Source organism: Alosa pseudoharengus, unplaced genomic scaffold (genome assembly GCF_046254945.1).
Source record: "Alosa pseudoharengus isolate Yale_2024_CS ecotype anadromous, Long Island Sound unplaced genomic scaffold, YU_APseudo_1.1 YU_APseudo_1.1_scf_5, whole genome shotgun sequence".
Classification (NCBI taxonomy): Eukaryota; Metazoa; Chordata; class Actinopteri; order Clupeiformes; family Clupeidae; genus Alosa; species Alosa pseudoharengus.
Window position 1 is genome coordinate 6582020 of NW_027468837.1, and position 19442 is coordinate 6601461.

Below are 19442 nucleotides of genomic sequence, written 5' to 3' on the forward strand. Positions count from 1 at the left end.
TCATAATCCGCCCATGAAGGTTCTGCTGGAAAAAGAGTGAACAGATGCTTCCTTAGGAGTTAGTTTAGTGTTTTTGTTTTCACCATGTAGCTTGTGTATAGCTGCAAATTATGATGGTCACGAGTTGGTCGGAAAAGAAACCTAAAAACTGGTGGCTAATAGACCCAAATGAATGCAACTCTGCTCCTGGATTATTAGGCCTAATTATACACCTGTGTTTATGAAGTTATGATGTTTTTCTGCTGCATCACAGGTCTGTTGAAGGCTCTCAGCTAGGGAACAGTGATTTAGGGTTCCATTAGCACTTAGTAAATTATTTAGCATGTTACAAAATCATGTCACTTGTGATTTGTGGTCTTGGTTTAGTAGAAGTCAATCAGTGTTGTTGTTCTGGAGTCTCACTTTTCACCTTTTGTCTTGCCCTCTTCAACTCTCTCTCTCTCTTCTTCCATCCCTCTCTCCCGTACCAGCCCTCGCTCCAGAGTCTTCTTTTCTTTTCTTTCTCCTATTCTCTTCCTTTCTTTCCCCTCTTCTCTTCCTTTCTTTCCCCTCTTCTGTTGTTTTCCCCGCTGCTTTTTTCCTTTGCTGGAGAGGAACGCGAATCTGAGGAGAGGCTTTGTGTTGGTCAGTGATTGTGTGTTTACGCGGCGAGCTCTGAAGCTTGCGGGCTGCTTTCTCCTCCCTCACACACACACACACACACACACACACACACACACACACACACACACACACCACTCCTGCCCCTAAAACCAGCCCACTTTGGTGAAAAGTGATATTCCAAGAACACACTGCAGTCCAATCAAAGCCAGACCCCTCATTGGCATGGGAACGGAGGGGTTTTTCCACTTTTCATACATGAGGGCTACATTCCGCACCTTCATACCTGTACTGCCTTCATATGCAGGCCACCAGGTAGTCTCCCCGTATTGTGGTTCAGCCCAACAGGCCCACTCATGAGAGGCGGTTTATTGAGTATTCCAAGAGATGTGAACGAGAGAGAGAGAGAGAGAGAGAGAGAGAGAGAGAGAGTGACCAAAGAACTGCAATCGCTGGCTCAACTCTTTAGCCAAGGATTATAAGCCTTGATGGAGCCAAGTTGCAAATCCCTTGCAAATGATCTTATCACTCTTTCTTGCTCCCTCTCTGTGTGTATCTCTCTCTCTCTCTCTCTCTCTCTCTCTCTCTCTGTCTTTCTCACACACTTTCTCTCCCTCAGTGATGGAGATGGCTGTGAGTACCTCTACACAGGCGTTGGACGAGTTTGACAGGAATGTCCCTCGGATATGCGGCGTGTGTGGCGACAAGGCCACCGGATTCCACTTTAATGCCATGACCTGTGAAGGGTGCAAGGGCTTCTTCAGGTAAAACTTATATGCACGCACACACACACACACACACACACACACACACACCCACACACCCACACACACACACCCATTCATGAGCTTCTTAGAATTCTTACATAAGGCTCACTAACTATCAAGCGATTTTATAATTTCTTCATCAGACATGATCGACATGATCAACCATAGACCATATCACAGGATGCTTTCAAGTCATAGTTACATATGCATAGTTACATAGTCCCCCACACTAGCCTTGACCTGTTTAGTCCGACAGGCTTTGTGAGGTGTACACACCCATCTACCCACACACACACACACGCACACACACACACACAGATACTCCCACACATGCACACACATACCTAACACACAATTTATGCATCTATTGTGTTGTAAAGGCCCCTTTGCTGACAGATGGAGCTGTTTGCACAGTGAGGGTCAGCGAGGTTGACTGGGTGTGTGTGTTAATGCTCAGCGTTCCGACCTTTCCTCCCAATCGAACACTCCGTAACTGTGCGTCCATCCGCCTGTCCCACCGGCCACGCTGCTCACTGTCCTTTAGAAAGACAGCCCCCTATCCTATCCCCCTTACACCAACACTCAGTTATGCAATGCTTTACTCACTGTTGACTAAAGATTTTGAGCTGTGTTGTAATGTCCTGTTTATGTTTCAGTCGTAAAATCCAGTGATTTAGTGAAGGCCCATCAGGTCAAAACCTGTTCTTGCCCTTGACCCTTGACATGTTTTTGTTGTGATCCCTCAGGTGTTTCTCCAGTTCTTTAGTTGGTTTCTTTATTAGTAGACGTTACTTCCGGTCTGAGATGGAGGCCTAAAATGACAAAAAAAAAAGGCTAACAAAAGCAAAGCTCAATATGTTTTGTATTCATACTACATGATGGAAATGGGCTGGGCCCAGCCCTCAGCACTCTCTTACTCTGTTTTCATCTCCTTCTCTCCTTCCCCTGTCTCTCTCTCTCTATCCCTCCCTCCTCCAGGCGTAGCATGAAGCGCAAGGCCACTTTCACCTGTCCTTTTAATGGGAGCTGCAACATCACCAAGGACAACCGCCGCCACTGCCAAGCCTGTCGCCTGAAACGCTGTGTGGAGATTGGCATGATGAAAGAGTGTATGTGTCCCTGACTTATTTTTTTTTAAATCCTTTTCTCCTACTAGGGCTGTCTATTGTTATTGCTATGCTATTGTTTGATCTCCAATGATTTTGTAGTTGTTAAAAGTGAATTTTCAAAGCTTTGTTCATGTACATAGCTAGCTATCCTTTGTAAGGTAGGACATTGAAACTCAGCAGGGGTAGCCTATAAGGCTAAGTTTAAGATGTGGCGTACTGAAAACGCTTAATGCTCTAGCTCAGAGTTTCACAAACCTTTCCAAGCTGGGTCCCCCCCAAACCTTTCGACAGTACATGAAGACCCCTCTGACCCTGTTTGGTACCACCCCCACCATATCTAGATGGTTTGGTAGATATGTAATAGCAACTACTAGGCCTACTACTACTACTATTATAGGGCATGGTGGTGCACTGACTCCTCCTTAGTTTTTCCAATTCTGCAATTTCAGTTCTACTTATCCCAGTACAATCTCAATGCCCAAAGACTTAATGTCCCCATTCACTAAATCCGCTTGGACCTCATTATCGATTGCAACTATATTGGTTATTATTATGACCGCCGAGCTAGTGAAGTTCATATAGGTTAAGTCAGACTTTTTTTTTCCTGGATTTTTTTTTTTTTTGACCGGGCTGCACAAAACTTGTTGAGCATGTAGCCCCGCAAGGATGACACGGAACCATTGATTTTCATTTTGATCCGTCGCCCACTAGTTGGACACAGTTTTCTGTGAATCTCCTCAAGGGGTCATGTCAACCCATCCCATATCCACTCATTTGAGGTATCTTTGGCTGACATGTTCGAAACTGCACGTAATTTGAAGTGTAGGATCATTATGACACCCTCTGAAGGCATGCCAAGTTTCGTGGAATTCCGTTCATTGGGGGCCATACGATAAATGAATGTGTACATTTAGTGACCATTCACTACGCACACACACACCCATAAATACACACACACACATAAAGATGCACACACACACACACACACACACACACACAAACACAGACACACATAAATGCACACACACAAACATAGATACATAGACACACATAAACGCACACAAACACACAGGTATGCACATACTCGCACACACATGCATATACACACACACATAAACCCACACACGTACACATGTACGCACACAGACAGACATACACACACAGTACACATGCACACAAACAGGCACACGCATAAACACACATGCATGCTCACACACATACACCCCATGCCCTACGCGCATTACCGCAATACCGCGGTCACGTGACCCCTACCGCGGGTCTGAGCTCGTCACCACAAAAAAAAAAAAATCTGTGAAACATTTTGGGAATTCGACTTTGACGTTTTCAACCATGACATATGCACAATTCCGGGTTGAAAACTTAAAAGAATCTCAGAGATAATCACGTTACTGTATGCAGTCAGCTTAGACGTCTGCAGGTGGCTAGCCTACATGCAGTCGAATCCCCCTATAATTGGCCTGGACATTGTGCACGTAGTAGGCCTATGTAATGTCATGATGTGTAATGTGATGATGAACCATCTTATGACACTGATACTCAGAGAACCACAGTTACATTAAATAGGCTAACCCTCTGTTTTACTTACTAACTTCAAAACTTATCATCAAAAGATGAAGCAAACCCGACCTTTCGCGTTTGTCGTGTTGGGGAGCGCAATGTTCCAACATTCCATTTGTTTACTATGCGAGAGTAGAGAAGAACTGGCACAATCGTAACACTTTTTTATTCTCTCCGTTCAAACTCGATTTACATAAAGCTGTTAAACGTGAAAGCTGTGAAATTTGTCCAGAAAGGATTAATACATGTTTAGTTTGTTAAGAATTTAACTTAACAGCAACATGTAAGTCTAGGCTAGCCTAGGACTTGCCTTTGTTACAACCTGAGGCAGCCATTAAAATGTGCGGTAGCCTACCGTTGTAACATTCGCATATAAGATAGATAGATAGATAGATAGGTAGATAGATAGATTCAAAAATGTACACACACTCATTTACAGACACAAAAGTTGCAAGAGTAGGGGATGGAGACATTGACAAGCGTAAGTTATTTTTACGGAGAGAATGTGCAGGACTGAGTGGCGGTCATATTTTTGTACCGTTTTGCAATACATCTAGTTATTGATATTATTATTAGTAGTAGTAGTAGTAACAGTGTTGTATAAAGTATCCGAAACCCACACTTTTACTTGAGTAGAAGTACAGATATTTGATCAGAAAATTACTTAAAGGGAAACTTGGCAGGATTTCCCCCTCTGCTGGAGAAATTGTGCATTATGCTATTTCAAACTGTGGGAAAAGGTAACGATAAAGCACATGGATTTGTTTACAAGCTAGAAGAACGGTTAGCATAAGTTTGGCAGAACTATGTGGATGTTACAAGGTAAGAAACACGATTTAAAACGATTTTCTTGTTTCTCACTTCTCTTTCCGGGACGGTAAGTCTCAATGTTGCAAGGTTGGTTTTCCGCCTGGGGACGCTAGGCGCAGCGGGGAAAGTCACCATTTTCACCGGAACAGGTCATTTAACCATCCGAATGATTTCTAAACGGGTTTATTACGTTGAAATAGTTGCCAAGTTCCCCTTTAAGTCAAAGTAAAAGTAATACCACTTAAAGGTGCTCTAAGCGATGTTGGGTAATGTCACTTCTGTTGACATTCAAACAAAACAGAGAGCTAGCTCGCTACTCCCTCATCCTCCCTCTTGTGCAATGGAAACTCTCCTAAACACACATTTGTTGGTGATTGGCGGGAACTGTTTGTTATGTTTTTATTTTTTTTAGCTTAGAAACAGCGTAACATCGCTTAGAGTAAAAGTCTAAAAGCATCTATTATTTACAGTACTTAAGTATGACAAGTAGCCCATTATAAAACATACTTAAGTACTGAAAGTATAAACAAAGTACTAGTACAACCTTTCGAGGCCAGGTGGGGTGACCCCCTGTCTTAAAGCTGCAGTTGGCAAGTCTGACAGATTAAGGAGACAATTTTGAATGTTACAACTCTCATGCCCCTCCCCCACTACCACCGAGCACCCTCTCATCGAGTTCATGCTCGTCAGTGCGCACCAGACTTCACCAGACTGTGATTGACAGTCAGATCTCACACAGCCCTGCTCTGATTGGACCAGAAGAACCGGGAGCTGTGGATTTTTGCAACACAAATAACAGGCTCTAGGTGGAGTTAGAAGTGCAGGGTTTTTTCTAAAACCGGCTGATTTATGTTTTCTGTCGGAGCATAGTGTCGGTTTCAGTGAATATGATCAAAAAAATCTTGCCAGAACGCAGTCAGAACTTTAAACAGGCTATTAAATTCATGCAGTACCTTCAAACTTTGTGACTACACTATGTGCACAATGTCTTCGAAGCCTGAACAAAAGCGTGGCAGCCATTCATTTTTCACTGTTGCTTCCTTTTATAAGCCTATAATGAAGTAGAGCCCGACCGATATGGGATTTTGAAGGCCGATACCGATTTCGATACTTGAGTTTTTCAAAAAATGATAAGCGATATATCGGCCGATTAGTCATTTTTAGCAAACACGATGTAAAAATGTTCTACCATAACAAGGTTCTGATCAAGGTTGGGCATTATGTATTTGAATAGGCCTAACTATCTGGTTTCCTGATGAAAGGCTCTTCATACAGTAGGCCTATTTTTTTTGTAGTGGTGGTAGTGGTAGAGGTTAGCCTGGGTTTTCCCATGCTGTAGGAAGCCTGGATTCCATGGACTTAGTTTTCACCTCAACGAAGGAACCAATCACAGAACGGAGGGGAGACCGCAAGACGATGACGACACACCGAAGCGGTCATGAGCTACGTACAGACGCATTTGATAGACATTCGTAGCGCCCAATAAACGGCTCTGGGCATTCGTAAACTACGTTTCAAATACGAGAAAATGAACTTATAGTTCCCAGACCCCATCTCAATGAGATGAGGTCTGACGTTTTAATGCACCAAAAAGTTTTAATGCGCCTCCGAGAGGTTGGGAATATTCTCACATATTACGCAGAGGGTTGCAGTGCTTCAACCTGTTGTCACTCTTCAGCTCAATAAGCTTTTCCTGTATTTCTAGAGATGTTTTGCTGTGCGTTGCATTGCAGACAGAATGATCCATAACAATGTGGACGTCAATTCTGATGTAGCCTTAATAGTGCAAATAACTCGAGTCTGGCCTAGCTGAATACAAATCAAATATTCCTGACTAATATCTACTTAATGTTATCAAACTAAGCTATTTAAAATGACATTTGATAAATGCATAATGTTTTATTACTATACTGAGTCAATTGCAACGCAATCTCATTCAAATACGCCTCATGTATAGCTAGATTGACATTGAAGGAAAACTGACAACTGTCGGTATGAATGAAAAAAACCTAGCTCGAGTTGCTGCAGTCGACAGGGCATGATTTTAAAGATTCCCCAAGAGTTTAGCATTGTAGCTGCCTGGCTGTTATATTGCCTGTCTGTCTGTCTGTTTGTGTATCTATCATTATATTGTCTATCTATCGTTATATCACTATATCTTTATATATATATATATAATGTTATTCTGTGTGACAGTTATATATATAATCTTCATATATATATATGTTGTGTATATATATATATATATATATATATATATATGTTCATATATATACCGTATTTTCCGGACTATAAGTCGCTCCTGAGTATAAGTCGCATTAGTCAAAAAATGCATCATGAACAGAAAAAAAAACATATATAAGTCGCACCGGACTATAAGTCGCATTTATTTAGAAATGTATTTCACAAAATCCAAAACCAAAAACAGAGACAATGTAACTGGATTATTGAGGCCAAAAAGATTAATGTTAATGAAGACGAAGGAGTGAAGGCAACCAAGAGGAGGGCAGGAAGGTCATTGCAAAGCAAAAGATTCACTGAAAGAAAATACCATGTGGTACACCAAAATGTATCTAAAATGTGGAGAATACAATGCAATCAAGCATTTTGGGCGAGGTGGAGTCACAGGCTGGCAGCAGATTAAATGCTCACAAGAGAGAAAAAGATGCAGTTTTAGACGTGACTGTAGCAAGCCAGGCGATAGGCCTATAGGCCCGATGGTAATTGTAAAGCAATTTACAAAAGATTCACTGAACAAAAATGCTGATATGAAACATGAAAATGTTGCTAAAAATGTGGAGAATGCAATGCAATCAAGCATTTTGGGCGATATGGAGTCACAAGCTGGCAGCAGATTAAATGCTCACGATAGAGAAAAAGACGGTTTTAAAAGGACGTGACCGAAGCTGAGGCAAGCCAGGCAATAGGCATATAGGCCCGACGGTAATTGTAAAGCAATTTACAAAAGATTCACTGAACAAAAATGCTTATATGGTACATGAAAATTTAGCTAAAAATGTGGAGAATGCAATGCAATCAAGCATTTTGGACGATGTGGAGAGACAAGCCGGCAGCAGATTAAATGCTCGAGAGAGAAAAATATGCGGTTTTAAAAGGACGTGCAGACCGAAGCTGCAGCAAGCAGGTGATATTTAGAAATTTATTTCACAAAATCCAAGACTAAGAACAGACAGAATATGTAACTGAACACATTGAGGCCAAAAATATTGAGAATTCTACAGGGAATCTTGAAGACGAAGGAGTGAATAGTGGCAAAAGGCAAGCCGAAGGCTGCTGACAAGTGCCCGACGCTATTGTAAAGCAATTTACAAAAGATTCACTGAACAAAAATGCTGATGTGGTACATGAAATTTTAGCTAAAAATGTGGAGAATGCAATGCAATCAAGCATTTTGGACGATATAGCGTATTGGCACAAGCTGACAGCAGAACAAATGCTCGCCGAGAGAGCGAGAGAAAAAAAGATGCGCATTTAAAACCAGGGCCTAAATTTCAGCGCGGGATTGCGCATAAATGATTACTAAGTATTGATTATACTAATAAAACTCCCGCAACGCTAGCCATCATAATGCGAGAAATTCCCACACATTTTACAGCGCTGTCTGACGTTAATTTAATAATGGAGCGGCCTGAAAGCAGACCAACTCTGACTTCAATTGAACCCCATGCAGAGACACACACGCGCGCGCAGGACCACTTTGGGGGTGCCTCTCTCTCTTTGCTCTCTCTCTCTCTCTCAGCAGGATTTGTCACCGCTAAAGTCAAATTATTATAGCCTATTACGTGCTTCTACATCAACCGCTATCGACAGGAAAGGAAAACAAACGTTTAGCGATCAGGAACCGCAAACACAGAAGCATGACAGCCTATAATATAACGCAAGAGAACATGGATGTGTTCTCCATTTGAGGAACGTTATAATCGATTGCGGACGTGAACAGACAGCTACAGACACGGAGCGCATAGCTCCTAATGCAATTCTTATCGCTTTGAATTGAATTCTCTCAAGTTTCCTTATAGAAGTCTTGCATGCTGAGCTATAAACAACACTTCCATAGTCTATATTAGATCTTATTAAAGCTTTATAAATGTACATCAAAGACTGTTTATCTGCGCAGGCCTACTTTCACTTTCTGTGCGTATTAACGTGAAAGATAATTAGTAGCAAAACAGCGATCAAATATTACATGGCAGTGAGTTTTGTTTTCAAATGTTTTCATGCATGTCCAGATAACGGGTGAGGAATGTTTAGGGGACAGACTATCGTGAATCCTGAATTTATGGCTGGGCAAAGCACAGCACCTTTATTTGGACCATGGCTTGTAGCCTATTCGAGTCAGCTATAGGCCTTCATTTCTTGCGTTTTACTGTGAGACATAGGCCTATACTTTTTTCGTTTGGAGCAGCATACCGGTAGGCTATCAATGGCATTGGGTCACTATTAAGTTTCATGTATGAAAGAGTGTCTGGATGTCCATCCGCTTATTGCGAGATAAGGCATCCGCTTTCATTCATTCATTCATTCATGGAACGTGTGCTGTGCTGCAAGGGAAACCTTATTCCGTATAGCCAAAGAGGTCTAAGATAGCCTAAATTTAGTTATTTTTTAAATTATGCATGATTTACTTTTTTATAAAATTTGTAGGCTGATGCCTGGCAGCAACAATTGTGTTTAAATGTAGGTTAACCTGGGGCTGCGTGCTACTGTAGCTTGAGAGCAATGTGTTGGAGACTCATGGTGTAGGACAATGACTTTGTTGGCAACAATATTAAACCAATCAACAATATAAATTATTAAGAAGAGCTATTTTATGAGTTAAATTGAAACAAAATTATACTGGCTTTTATTTGTCGAATCTGAGGCCCAGCTATAAATAGAATCCCGGCAGTAATTTGAGGATTTAAGTATGCACGTGTGTTTCACGACTTGTGCATTTGAGAGCGCTTTCTCAAGGCTGTAGACGATAATGTTTCATGTAGGGTTCATGTCAGTTAATATAAATTAACATTCAAAAACATGTTCAATTATATAATTTTTTTCATATATAAGTCGCACCTGACTATAAGTCGCAGGACCAGCCAAACTATGAAAAAAAGTGTGACTTATAGTCCGGAAAATACGGTATATGTATATGGTGTTTAAATACTTCAACATAAAATAACAAACACAAAATAACAAACTTATACCTATATAAATATTCAGGGTTTCCCTGGGGTCTTAAAAAGAAGGGAAAAATGTAATGATAGGCCTTAACGTTTAAATGCATTAGAGGTCTTAAGGTAAGAGATAAATGCATAAGGTCTTAAATTTGTTTAGACAGGTTAATTATGTTAACGTTCATTTCATGCAACCTCTATAGTGGCCATTGAATGCACCCATCACACTTGCAAAATTATATTTCTTTATCTTGGCAGTACAAATATATCATGATGGAATAAAACTAGAAAGATATATACAAATACTTATAGTATAAATAGGTTTTATATGTCATTCATCATGGTCTGACAAAGGTTATAAGATTAAATGTTAAACATGTTATTCTGTGTGACAGTTTTTTGTTCAGGAGTTACTTAAGATCAAAGCTTCTTGAGCACTGCTCATTAATCTTTGCTGAAAACTATGATATAACTTCAGCTTCACTGGCAACTGAAAAAGAAGTGCAAGTTTAAAGCCACTTTTCAAGGAAAGGTTTATGACTCACTTCACACCCAAACGTATGGTCAAACTTATGCTGAACTGTTACGAACAAAGTGTGATATCAGAAACTCAAACTGAAATGCTTTAGGCAAAGATTTTAGAATTCAAGAATGTGCTGACAAAATGCATTTTGAAAAAAAAATTAAATAAAATAAATAAATATCCAAATCCCAAAAGTAAAAACCAAATGCCAATGATTCTAGCTCAAGCAACATGTGTAAAAGACTTGACTTTGACTTGATATTCATGACTTGAGACTCGAGTCAAACGATTTGAAATTACGACTTTTTTAATAGATATCTTTTGTAACTTAACAATTTTACTAAAATCATTTGAGAAAATCTGCTTAGGTGATTGAGTGCTGTTGCATGCATCATGCGAGCGAACCTGCCATTGTTATCAAGTTACGCGACACACCAGTAGCAAGTGCCAGATCTACCTTCATACCAAAAAATAATAAAAGTTTGGGTACACAGATGAGGTATCTGACAACTCAAAGAAGAAATGAACAGCAATCTGCAAGGTCTGCAGTGTGCAAATTAGGCCAATCGTGGCTTAGCAACCCGTCACTAGGCACGGGAGGTCTGACAAGCTTTTCGAGTTTTGCCATGTTAACCTGTGGAGACTGAAAGCCTGTGGGTCATGAAGGGCACTTATTTGGATGTGTGGTGCCCTAACCCACGTAAAGACACAGTGAAATAACATGTTAAACTATAGAAACATGATATAATTGGGAACACATATTGTTCTAACTAAAAAAAATGGCATATTGCATGATATTAGCGACTTATCTGTCAGAAGACAGAAGTCATGGTAGAAACCTAATGTCAAGTGTTATACATGCTTTTTAGGATATTAGATTAAAATTTGTGATGGCTACATGAAAGATTTTCATGTCTAAATTAGGGCTGGGACAACGCATCGACGTAATCGATGATGTTGACGCAAAAAATACGTCGATTCGTCAGACCCAAAACACCCGCTAGAGTGTAGTAGCAACGCGAGTGGGTAAATAGCAAGCATATAACGCGTGCCACCAAATATTTTTAATTTTACACCTTCAGTATTTCCCATACGTTGACTAATCTCTGGAGGGGTACCACGAAATCAAAACCGGCCGTCACACATTGATGTTCTGTGTTGTACTATTTAAATTAGAGATGAGATAAAATCCTTTCATTGAGCTGCGTGTTTTACGCACACAGCCTTTCCTTGCCCCGTCCACTCTTTCTCATAACGAGCCCGCTGCCCCTCCTCTGCATGTGCATTTAACAAAATATTCATTCACGATTGTTGAAGGATTGTTGTTGCCACATAGAAACATTGCATAGAACATGGCTGGCTAAATTGCTATTAAATCCGCTTAGCATCGTGACCATGCTGTACAAATTTGTTCAAAACTGCTGCATTAAAGTTAACTCTGCTAAGGTCTTATCACAACATAGTACATTGAGGAGACTAAACTAAGTTATGCAATCAAGCAGTATCTCAAAGCTAACGTTAGAGTACTGTTTGAATGTCGAGTTTAGCATGCTTACTTACAGCTGCTTGTCAATTTCGTTACTCATGCAGGGCTCATTTTATTGACTCTGACACTGAATGTTTGCAAAATCTCGATGTAAATGGAAATGTGTTTTCCAAGACTTAAAAGTGATTGTCCCAAGGAGAAGTACCGAACGTTATTTGAACTAACTAGGCTATGTATGAATTCACCCTTCGCTAAGCCACAACCAAAAACCGCCACAGGCCAATCGTGGCTTAGCAACCCGTCACTAGGCACGGGAGGTCTGACAAGCTTTTCGAGTTTTGCCATGTTAACCTGTGGAGACTGAAAGCCTGTGGGGCACTTATTTGGATGTGTGGTGCCCTAACCCACGTAAAGACACAGTGAAATAACATGTTACACTATAGAAACATGATATAATTGGGAACACATATTGTTCTAACTATAAAAAATGGCATATTGCATGATATTTCCATAACCGCGAGATACACGCTTCACGATAACGGCAAGAAGTTGTTAACAGACGTTCACCAAGATGTATAGCCCATCAGCAATCTATTTAAAATAACACCTATTTGAAGTACCATTCATGATATGTTGTCAAATATTGAAGTTGTGGGAAGTACATAGCTTAAATGGTATGTTTCTTTAGTCCCCCATGCCTGTTCCATTCATTCTGGCCAGGAGAGTCGAATGAAACAAAACGCACATTCGACTTTTGCTTAAATAACTCATGAACGGTTTTGTTCAGAGATGAAATTCCAACTGTATTTGACAGAGGACAGATGTAGGTTGCTAGTGACAAAATATTAGCTTTCAGTGTGGTACGATGTCTTTGTAAATTACATTTCATTGAAAAGTCCCGGTTCTCCCCCTATGTAATAGACGTGCAGGCTGCTAAAGCTTGTCAGACATAGCAACAGTAACTAAGGAGGGCGGGACTTAGCAAAGGGTGAATTGCATCCACACACATCAGCAGCCTTTTAACTGTGTTGTTAGTGTTACAATTGCAAGGGTTTCCTCACGAACTCTTAAAGTGACAGGCACTAAGTGAACTTTGTTGAATGCTATCTCTGACTAAGAATGCATTACTTTGCACTTGTATAGTCTTTTAAGAGCAAGAAACATATATTGCAATGTTAAGGAATTCATGTTTTTCCATTCAGATATGTAAATCAACATGCTAAATTGCTATTAGTCAATTAATGGGGAGATAATCGATAATCGAATCGAAATCGAATCGGATTGAAAAAATGAATCGTTAGATTAACCGATGCATCAAAAAAATAATCGCTAGATTAATCGTTTAAAAAATAATCGTTTATCCCAGCCCTAGTCTAAATATAATCCTGATTTATATGATAGCAAAAATGTTGGCAATTTAAGGCAATGTAGCCTAAAGTAAGCCGCTCTTTAGCAGTAGGCTAGGAACAACAATCAGTAAGTAAACTGCCAGCAATCAGCATAGAAAAGTTTTAGTTTTATGTTAGGCATATGCATAATATTATAAGTTAGCAACGAGGGGTCTGAAACCTCTTTCCTATATCTTTTGCAACTCTAGTGTCTCACCGTTGTGCTTATCAAACTTCAGCAGTGACATCGACAGTAGCCTCTGATTGATTGATTCATTAGTTAATTTTTTTTTCAACGTTATTTGGGCTGGTTGGGTTGCCAATTCAGGCTGGGTCCCTGGAGATGATAGGTTTAACTTGAATTGTTTGAATACATTTTCATGATTTGATGTAGCCTATTGTTTGAGGCATATTGAAATGATAATATGCTATTTTATAATAGGTCTACTTGAAATACATTTATTTTTATTCATATACATCTTATATACATCTTATTTTATAAACCGTTCAGATGTGGCTTAAATGCAATGCCTTTTGAGTAATGAGTTGCAAAAAATGACTTGGACTTGCTTGAGACTTGAAGGTTAAGACTTGAGACATGCTTGTTACTTGCACATATGTGACTTACTCCCACCTCTGCTGAACAGCCAATTATTTGGATAGTAAAGGCTTTTTAGGGCTGTATTTTGCACCCTGCCGCATGGCGTAAAACTCGTTTCCCACCAGGCGCAAACTTTAATTCCTTATTTTGCATGTTTATTTTTTGTGCGCACATGAAAGTTTCACGTGAGCACATGAAACTAAGCTTTAGATTTTATTTTGCTCATGTCCCCTTAGCCTCCTTCAAATGCGCCGTTGAATGTCAAAATAACGATGCATTTATTTGACATCGCGCTTTGCGCCGTCAAAGGGAATGACAGATGTCATTCTCATTGGTTTAAATGATGTTACGTCCCAAACACACCCATGACTGATTAAAAAAACCCAGGAACACCTTGTTGCACAATGCGCTCGACGTTTGATATCGAAAACACTCCCATTGTGGACTGGACATTCTACTAAATTTGAATAAGCTTTTGACGAGTGACGATGCGCTTTAGACGGTCATGATGGGGCCCTTAACCTTTTTTAAAGAGTGCATTGGATTTCCTTTTTTCTACAGCCAAGTATTTGGATCTAGCCATATTTCATATTTCTTTCTTTCTTTCTAACCTGTATTTCTTCTTACTCACCTTTTCGCATCCGCTCCAATCTGAGGTTTCACTTCCTTTCATGATGAGGGGTTGCTCTGAGTAACCCTTTGAATAGTAAAAGGTATTTTGTATGGATGACATTTGGTTGTAACTGACACCTTGCTGTAAGGCTTTTGCTCAAACTTGGAGGGTCTAATCAGCATCCTTTTTTTCCTTGTTATCTCTGATTAGCTGATTCCTGGAATTTATGGAGTGTCTTAAAGGCTATGATTTAAATGTTCCAAAAAGGCTCTACATCCCTTTACTCCAGGCTTCAAACATAAGGCACCACTCTCTCTGTCTCTCTCTCTCTCTCTCTGTGTGTTTGTGTGTGTGCGTGTGTATGTGTGTTTATGTATGCATGCATATATGTGTGCATACGTGTGCATGTACGTGTGTGGATCAGAGCCCACAGCATGCTTTTCTTAAAGCATCTAGCAGAATGGGTTAGCCTAGCCTGTAGTGGACAGAGGGTTATATTCAGCTGCAAAAACTCTTCTACTGGCCTGGAGACACCTGTGGTTACTGCAAAACCAACTTTGGCAAGACTTGAGTCACCTCTGTTTGCTTTCACCTCAAGCAAACACAAGGTGCTCTTTCCTTTTTTGTGTTAAATCCGGATATTGTTGCCTTTGTGTGTGTCTGCAAGTGTATGTGGTGTGTATTTTAGCAGTGTACATTCCTGACATTGTCTTGAGAGAGACAGAGAGCATCTGTGTGTGTGTGTGTGTGTGTGTGTGAGTGTACACCGAAGGAATTTTTCAGGGCTTTTAAAGCAACACCAAAGAACTTTTCCTTTGTCGCACGCACGCTATTTGTTTATCCAGCTCCGGCTTTGCAAATAACGATGTCCACAGACAAGGTAGAATATGTTGCATGATTTTATGAAAGTATGTATTGCGACATCATGCAAGTCAAATTTGTAGTTTCTTATGTCTCATTCCATCTAACTACAGATCCGCTACCCGATCTGGCAAACTTACATAGTGCGGTTATAGCCGATAGAGGGCCGCAAAGCGAATGCAGAAGTGCCGTTCACCCTGTTACGAGTTGATGAACCACTGAAACAATTTTGGAAACATTATTTTAAGGTACAAAAAACTCTTTGGTGTTGCTTTAAAGCAAAGTGATTGTTGTGTGTGTGTGTCTGTCTGTCTCTCTGTCTCTGTCTGCATGTATGTGTGAGTGAAATTCTCGATTATTTCTTCCATCCCCCACCAAACGGACGATAGCATTAAGCGAAAACAACTGATTCCCCCAGCCGTCACCACGACAACGCCAGGAACAGTACGGCACTGTGCTCTCCGTGGCGGGGTCAATGCGTCAGTTAGTTACCTGTTAGCGCTGCTCTGCTCTCGCTTCTTCATCCACATCTCAGCGGGAGCGCTAACCTGAGAATTGGTGTTAGTGTCTGACCTCTCTCACACACACACACACTCATTGTTGTTGGCACAGTTTTACACAATACACACTCACTTTTTCGGAAGTTGTGTACTGTTTTTGTCAGAGGTGACACTCGTAATAGGATAGTCTGCACTGTCAGTAATAGCTTCCAAAATAGGGTTTTCTTGGAAAAGTCTGTTCAGTAGATGCCAGGCAGGGAAATGTTTCTCTTTAACATTCTTCCCATCATACAATCTTTTTTCCCCCTTCTATTTATGCTTTGTCTCTTTCGCTCTCTCTTTGTCACTCTCTAACTGGGTATTCTTCATGCTTGTATTTGCATCTGTCTGTGTATCTGCTGTCAGTCTCACTTACTTATTATTTCTGTCTGTCTGTCTGTCTCTCTGTCTGTCAGTCTGCTCTGCTGTTAGTCTATTTTTTGTCAATTTTAGTCCAGCCCAGTGCAAGTGGATAGCTCTCTCTATTCTTGCCTTGTCGATTAGTCGGTTTTCTTTAACACTTTAGCCCAGTCTAAACCACCTCTTTTGTCTTTTTCATATCAGTCATCCTGACAGACGAGGAAGTCCAGCGCAAGAAGGACCTGATCCAGCGACGTAAGGAGGAGGAGGCTCTCCGCGAGGCCCAGCGCCCACGCCTGACGGATGAGCAGCAGAACCTCATCTCCTCGCTGGTGGAGGCGCACCACAAGACCTACGACGACTCCTACACCGACTTTGCGCGCTTCAGGGTGACTCTTTCGTCCTAATTTTTTCCCCATTTCTGTCAGATCCTCTTGTCTTTCTTTGTCTCTCCCACACAGGCGTACGTCATATACTGTACATTTACACACCCACACGTGTGCATGACTTTATATAGGCTACAGGAAATGTGTCCGCTTGCCATCAAATCTACCCTGAGCTCCGACAATTAATGGTTGCACAGTTTTATGTTTTATTACAAGGCCTGCTAGGGCTTACACCGACCTCACGATTCGATTTGTATCACGATTTTTGACCCACGGTTCGATATGAGCCTCAATTTTTTTTTTTTTTTTTTGGGGGGGGGGGGTTAGACATTTTATTAAATAACATTTTAATAGCCTACCTTAGAACACCAGAGGATTACAATATAATATATACTATAATATATCTGTATTATTTTATATCCTGATATATTTTACTGAATGTCTGAATTTATGACACTTTATGCAGATTAACCTATAGCCTAGGCCAAGGGTATTCAATTAATCTTCAGCGAGGTCCAGTTACGGAAAATTTCCTCAAGCAAAGGTCCGGAGCATCATAATGTTTAACGTGTTTAACGTTGGCGTTAGGGACGTGACAGTTTTGCGTTGTATTGCCCCCGTATCGTTATATAAAGCTCTGTTCTCGCTGTCTAGCTTTCTCCTCTTTGAGCAATCGATGATTTGAAAATAACTTACTTATCATTAACTTAGATATCCATCTGATTGTTTCTCGTCCCGTCTCCTCTCCTCGCTCGTTTCAGGCTTCGTTTCAGTCTCTTCTCCATAGTAGGCTACTTTACTCACTGACTCGACTTTATCAGAATTCACAGATTTCACTGGCTGAGTAGCAGCAAGCGAAATGATGGTTCCTGAAGCTCCTGAAGTAAATGCTGTTATCCTAACCAACGAAACATTTAGCGCAGCTTTGAAATCTTACGTGAAAATCTAAATTAGGCTATTATGGTCTGGGTCCAGATAGGATCACGTCACGGTCCGGACTCGGACCGCGGTCCGCCATTTGGTGATGGCTGGCCTAGGCCTACTATTTTTATCACAGCTCTACCTCTTTAATTCAGCTGTTTGGTTGAAGCCTGGAAATATTGTAAACAAAGTAGCATAGACCTCTGAAGTTCGCCTATAAAAAGCTGCCATCTTTGACATCCGGTATCTTCCGGATTTTTCCTATGGGAAAATAACATGGGGATTTTGAATTATCGCACCTGTTAAACTCTCGCGGGGATGAAAAAGTCTGAAATGCAGACGTTTTCCTGAACACACTTTTGTCCTCTGCCTTCGAGTGGATACTGTGATCTCTGGTACGTGAAGGCGGCACACTTAAACAACATTTAAACAAATATGTGCAGCCTGCTAATGATGCTAAGCGGATTAATTAGTAATTTAGCTAGTCGTCTTCTATGCGTCCTTGCTTTCACGATCGAATCGTACGTGTTCATTGAGCAGGAGAGGGAGGGAGAGTGAGAGGGAGGGAGAGAGAGCGGGGCAAGGACACATTTATTTATTTATTTATTTATTTATTTGTGGACAACGTAGGCTACTGGTAAGTAAAGCGGGAGATGTGTGTTGCTTATGCGGCCGCATAAGCTGCAAAGCACTGCGTGAAACACTAGAAAGGGTGTGTCGCGGTTCTGCCTTTTCACACCGCGACACAGTATCGTGGATATGAGTGTCGCGATTTTGGTTTCGAATCGCATATCATTACAGCCCTAAGGCTTGCATAACACTTCATTTTGACTGGACATTGAGATATTTTGAGGTCATTTCTGCAGAACTGTGTTGTTCTAGGAAGCCAGTGTTTGTTACATGGCTAATGGAATACATTGACATGCTGAAGTCTACTTATAGCATTAGCATGAAAACATTTTGAATTTATATATTAATTATATATTTTATATATATTACCATTTATATGAATGATGTCTAGGCTACCAGCGTCTCTATTAAATTAAAATACAAAGTAATTAGTAATTTGAAAATACAAAAATACCTACACAATAATTATGGTATACCAGTTTTTAAATTATTGAAAACGTATCCCCAAGAGACAAGAAATACTATCTTCTGATTAGCTGGCAGAGGGCTATTTATTCTGTACATTGGGGCTCCTATGAAGAAGATCTGGTAAAAAAAATATAATCAGTGTCCCATTTCAATGTAAATGATGATTGAACTGACGAGAAGCAGAACAGAAGAACAGTGGAATCAACTGTAACATACCAAACTACCCACCATAATTTCCGTAACCAATGAATGTGGTATGACAAATTTAACAAGTTGGCCTGTTTTTAAACTGAACGGCATTTCCTTTTTTGTGCTATAAATGCATGCCTATTTGCCTGCCTACATACATGACTGGCAACATGGCGGACAAACAGAATAACATCCTGTAAGGTGTCCCGATATACAGAATAATTAACTTGGTGGAGAAAACTCTTTTCGCATTGGGGAGGTCTTTGCGTCCGTCTCCTCCATTCTTTCTGCATACCTCAGCGGATGTTATCCCTTGCATAAATCCTCATGTCAAATCTATTAAGTGGTTTTAATACTGTCTTGTAGTGAGAATGAACATCAGCTATTAGGTACTCAAGGTCATGGGGTCCATGTCCTAATGTTCTCCCTCAGTATC

The 19442-nt window shown here is 40.6% G+C and overlaps 1 protein-coding gene across 3 annotated transcripts in view; it reads left to right on the plus strand.

Annotated features, from left to right (window-relative positions):
* The window catches only part of vdrb (vitamin D receptor b), a 57645-nt gene that overhangs the window by 19010 nt on the left and 19193 nt on the right, over positions 1 to 19442 (plus strand). For all 3 annotated transcript variants that reach the window (XM_076268798.1, XM_076268799.1, XM_076268800.1), the window contains exons 3-5: positions 1220 to 1364; positions 2346 to 2476; positions 16617 to 16801. In XM_076268798.1, the coding sequence (XP_076124913.1) occupies positions 1222 to 1364; positions 2346 to 2476; positions 16617 to 16801 (459 nt within the window). In that variant the 5' untranslated portion in view covers positions 1220 to 1221. The remainder of the gene's footprint in view (positions 1 to 1219; positions 1365 to 2345; positions 2477 to 16616; positions 16802 to 19442) is intronic.